At 34.8% G+C, this 5,444-nt stretch overlaps 1 protein-coding gene across 1 annotated transcript in view; it reads left to right on the forward strand.

The window, feature by feature from the left end:
- LOC107713935 (sterol regulatory element-binding protein 1-like) overlaps window positions 1–5,444 on the forward strand; it is a 25,127-nt gene that overhangs the window by 15,778 nt on the left and 3,905 nt on the right. Inside the window, exons 16-18 of the mRNA XM_016519602.1 lie at window positions 2,306–2,471; window positions 4,205–4,387; window positions 4,916–5,027. Coding sequence (XP_016375088.1) covers window positions 2,306–2,471; window positions 4,205–4,387; window positions 4,916–5,027 — 461 coding nt within the window. The remainder of the gene's footprint in view (window positions 1–2,305; window positions 2,472–4,204; window positions 4,388–4,915; window positions 5,028–5,444) is intronic.

Below are 5,444 nucleotides of genomic sequence, written 5' to 3' on the forward strand. Positions count from 1 at the left end.
TTAGTGCACACACACAGCAGTGAACACACACACACCGTGAACACACACCCGGAGCAGTGGGCAGCCATTTTTGCTGCGGCGCCCGGGGAGCAGTTGGGGGTTCGGTGCCTTGCTCAAAGGCACCTCAGTCGTGGTATTGAAGGTGGAAGAGAGCGCTGTACATTCACTCCCCCCACCTACAATCCCTGCCGGTACGAGACTCGAACCCGCAACCTTTGGGTTATGAGTCCGACTCTCTAACCATTAGGCCACGACTTCCCTTATCTCAGCTTATCCCTTATCTTCTTCTGTCTTCCCTTAAGACAGAAGAAAAGTGACTATTATGGTAATATCAATGATATGCTAGGTTTTGTTACTATTTTGAATTTGAATTTATTTTTATATTTTCTGTTTTCACTTTAATTTGAAAGTTTTAAAGCATTTGTTGTGTTTTATGTGGAAATAAGAAATGCTGCCTTGGCAAATATCGGAAATAACTTTTTTATTTTTTAAATATTTTATGTTATTTCAGTTTAACAAATGGTTTTAGTTGTTGATAATAACCCCGAACTGACTATATCTGCTAATAATTATGCTAAAGTAAGGAAACACACGCCATTTTTACTTTCAAAAATGTGACCCTGGACCACAAAACAAGGGTCAATTTCTTGAAATTGAGATTTATGCATCATCTGAAAGCGGAATAAATAAGCTTTCCATTGATGTATGGTTTGTTAGGATAGGACAATATTTGGCTGAGATACAACTATTTGAAAATCTGGAATCTGAGGGTGCACAAAAATCTAAATATTGAGAAAATCATCTTTAAAGTTGTTCAAATGAAGTTCTTAGCAATGCATATTACTAATCAAAAATTAAGTTTTGATATATTTACAGTAGGAAATTTACAAAATATCTTCATGGAACATGATCTTTACTTAATATCCTAATGATTTTTGGCATCAAAGAAAAATTACAATTGTGACCCATACAATGTATTGTTGGCTATTGCTACAAATATACCCCAGCGACTGAACACTGCTTTAGTGCTCCAGGGTCACATATATGGTTTAATATTTAGATTTACAAAATTAAAAAAAAAAAACGTATAAATCCTACACATATTTTAATTTACAAAAAAAAAAACCTTTCAAACATTTACGGTAAGTAGTTTGTGTGTGTGTGTTTTAAAAAATTGCATGCATTAAATGCTTTAAATGATCAAAATGTAAAGACATTTATAATGTTAAAAACATCTCTATTTCAAATAAATGCTGCTCTTTTGAACTTTCTATTCATCAGCACAACTGTTCAACATTGATAAGAAATGTTGTTTTAGTATAATTTACTAAATAATTGTTTCTGTTTTAAATGAGCTTTTATTTCTTTATATTTTATGTTTTATTTTTTTGTAATTTTATGCGTTTTATTTTTGTTAGGTTTTTTAAAAAATATTTATTTATTTATTTTTCAATATTTATCTTTAATTCATTTTAATTTCAGTTTTAGTTTTAAATAAGTTTAAGTACTAAAATTATTATTTCAGTTATTCTGCCATTAATAATTTTCAATAAAGTTTAGTGTTTTAGTGTTTTTTTTTTAAATTCATGTAGTATTTGTGTTTTATTGCAGCCTTATTTCTATTAACAAAAACAATTTTTAATAGTTATAGTTTTAGTTAACAATAACACTGGCAGTGTAGAATAATTGTTCATTTTAAAGTTTTTTTTTTATCATTTGAAGTATTTTGTTTAAATTAGTTTGTTTTGTCTTTCTTTACTGCTTTCTTTAAACAATACTGCTAATGTTTAAATGTTTTACATATATATTTATTTTTATATATATATTTTTTATTTATTTATATATGTGTATATGTATATATATATATATATATATAAAAATACAAAAATATAAACATTCAAACATAAGCAGTATTGATATAGACATACATACACACACACACACACACATATATATAAATTTATTTATTTTTTTTTTTTTTCTCTAAAACTATATATACATATCAAAACATTATCATCATCATTATTATTATTATTATTGTGGTTTCTCCTGGAAAAGCAGTTAAATTCACCCCCTAATGCCACTCTCAAGCTATATTTACTTTCAAAAATATTATTACCACAAGCAAATAAAGATCAAATTGGTTGTAAAGAGGCTGCAGTTATCAGTTGCTCTCATCAGAGTGGCTTTTCCTCTGTTGACACAGCCGCATTTATCTTTCCACTCGATGTCCGGGAATAACACGTCGTGTGATGTGCGTTTTGTGTGGGTTTATTGCTTTCAGCTGAGTCTGTTTGTGTTGCAGGAGTCCACTGCCCAAAGCCTGTCTTAACACTTTTAAAGCGGTGCGCGCTCTGCTGGCCAAACCAGAGAACTACCAGCTCAGCCTCAGCTACTGTGAGAGAGCCAGCGGCCTGTTCAGAGACAGCCTCAATCTCGGCCCACACTGCAGCACCAACACATTAGACAAGGTAGATACACACACATTTCACTTTATTATGTGGAGTGGTTAGTGCGCCGCGTGGGTTTTGTCTTGGACAGGGCTGTAGTGCATTGTAGTTGCATTGCATGTGCCTCAACTGTGCAGTGTTCCTGCAGTGCAACACAGAGCTGGACCACACACACATTCTTAGTTACTTTTAACTAACTGGTCCCAGGCTGATGAATGAAGCCAGCTCTCCTCGAGTTAACACAGATGTCATGCTAGTAGTTCATCATGTTGTTTCTGGACATGTACAACCTCATTTCTTTTGTTTATTTACATTTTCAATTTAAATTTTAGCTTTAAGGAATTTTATGTGCTTTTTTACATTTTTAAATTACATTTTCAGTTTTATTTTCAATAATTTTGTATTTAAACTTATTTCAGTTGGTCTGCCATTTCTTATTTATTGTTCTTGTTTATTCATATTTAAGTTTTTTGTTTTATTTTATTTTAGCTTTAATTCAATTAACAAAAGTGATTTTTAATAGTTTTAGTTAACAATAACAAAACTGGCACAAAATGTAACAATACTTTATTACTTTATTTTAGTATCTGTTGTTTTATCATTGCTTTATCAAGTATTTTGGTTAAAAAAACAAGTGTGTTTGTGCTGTCTGTCTTTAAAACACAGATTATTTTCATATTTGTAATATTTTAATAATACTATTAATAAGATTATGATAATTAAACTATAAATGTATAAAATATATTTTATTGTTTTATTTATATATTTGTTTTATTATTATTATTATTATCATCATTAAATATATTTAATGTAAACTGTCCAAAAACATTTATACATTTTATGTCTAAATATGTTTGTATATTCTTCCCTTTCAGTAAAATTGTAGTAATTAAGTGTTGTTCCAGAGGCATTTAGTTCCATTTTAAGAAAAGAAAACTAAATTTAAATTAATTAATTAATTAATCAATTAATTAGACTGTCAATTTATGTAAAAATATGTGAACGGAGTATTAAACATTTGGAGGGAATAAATGTTTGGCAGCACCTAATTTTAATGATATTAAACAGATGTCAAGACATCATTTGTATAACAACACAAACTGTTCTTTATTTGAGCATGTTGTTTTTTGCTGTGTTACGCACGCACGCACATGCATACACACACGCACACACACACATACACACACACACACACACACACGCATGCGCGCACACACACATGCACGCACACGCATGCACAGACACACGCACACACACTCAAACGCGCACACACACAGACGCACGCACGCACACACACAGATGGTATTTGTGCTCTCAAAGAAAACCATCTCAAGGCTGTTCTTCTGGAATGAAAGAAACAGTCTGATTGGATGTGTGTCTCTGTCTGTGCTGTAGCTGGTGCAGTTGCTGCTGTGTGATCTGTTGTTGGTGACGCGCACTAATGTGTGGCGGGAGCAGCAGGTGGTGCATGCACACACACACATACACACACACACACGCATGCGCGCACACACACATGCACGCACATGCATGCACACACACACATACACACACACACACGCATGCGCGCACACACACATGCACGCACACGCATGCACAGACACACGCACACACACTCAAACGCGCACACACACAGACGCACGCACGCACACACACAGATGGTATTTGTGCTCTCAAAGAAAACCATCTCAAGGCTGTTCTTCTGGAATGAAAGAAACAGTCTGATTGGATGTGTGTCTCTGTCTGTGCTGTAGCTGGTGCAGTTGCTGCTGTGTGATCTGTTGTTGGTGACGCGTACTAATGTGTGGCGGGAGCAGCAGGTGGCGTCTCAGCAGAGCTCCCCGACGGCCGCCTCTCCTGCAGAGCTGCAGGGCTTCCAGCAGGACCTCAGCTCGCTCCGCAAGCTCGCCCAGAGCTTCAGACCGGCCATGCGCAGGGTGAGAGGCCAGAGGCCACACTAAAGACATGACGTGCTCATATTTAGGTCTCTAGTGCATTCAACTAAGAAATGATCTATTTAAGCAAACTATTGCATACAACTTGTCCTGGGTCAGGCAGTGTGATCAAAATCTTATATAACCATCAAACGGTATATACCATAATGCCACCCAGACTGCACGCAGACTTTTTTTGTAATGTATTATTTTTTTGATTTCTTCATTTTTTACATTATATTCAATTTTTTATATTTTACTTCATATATTTATTGTCCATTGTTAGTGGTTTATCTTTTGATTTGCATTTGTAAATAACACTTCATACAAATTCTGCAAATGTTGAATTTTTTGGCAGATGTTGCTATTTAAAGCGAATTACAGAAACCGTTTGCACACTAATCTTGTTGTATAAGGAAGTATAAATCTGTTGTTTTCTTGGTTGAACTGATGTTCTGCAGGCTGGTTATTTAGCGTGGGTTCATGTGTTTGCCTGTATAACTCAGTCGCTCTGTTTTTCTCTCTCTGCAGTTGTTTCTGCATGAAGCCACAGCTCGGCTGATGGCGGGAGCCAGTCCCACGCGCACACACCAGCTCTTGGACCGCAGTCTGCGCCGCCGCGCCACGCCTGGAAGCAGAACAGGTGAACATGCAGTGTGTGTGTGTGTGTGTGTGTGTGTGTGTGTGTGTGTGTGTGCAGAGCATTGCCAAGTCTCACTTTGAAAGCATTTGTTTTAAATGTCTTTATTTGAATAGAATTCATTAAATCAAATGTGAGCCTGGAGCACAAAAGCAGTGTTAAGTCGCTGGGGTATATTTGTAGCAATAGCCAACAATACATTGTATGGGTCAAAATTATAGATTTTTCTTTTATGCCAAAAATCATTAGGATATTAAGTAAAGATCATGTTCCATGAAGATATTCTGTAAATGTCCTACTGTAAATATATCAAAACGTAATTTTTGATTAGTAATATGCATTGCTAAAAACTTCATTTGGACAACTTTAAAGATGATTTTCTCAACATTCTGATTTTTTTGCTCCCTCACATTCCAGATT

This window comes from Sinocyclocheilus rhinocerous, unplaced genomic scaffold (genome assembly GCF_001515625.1).
Source record: "Sinocyclocheilus rhinocerous isolate Xijiao unplaced genomic scaffold, SAMN03320098_v1.1 scaffold1140, whole genome shotgun sequence".
NCBI lineage: Eukaryota > Metazoa > Chordata > Actinopteri > Cypriniformes > Cyprinidae > Sinocyclocheilus > Sinocyclocheilus rhinocerous.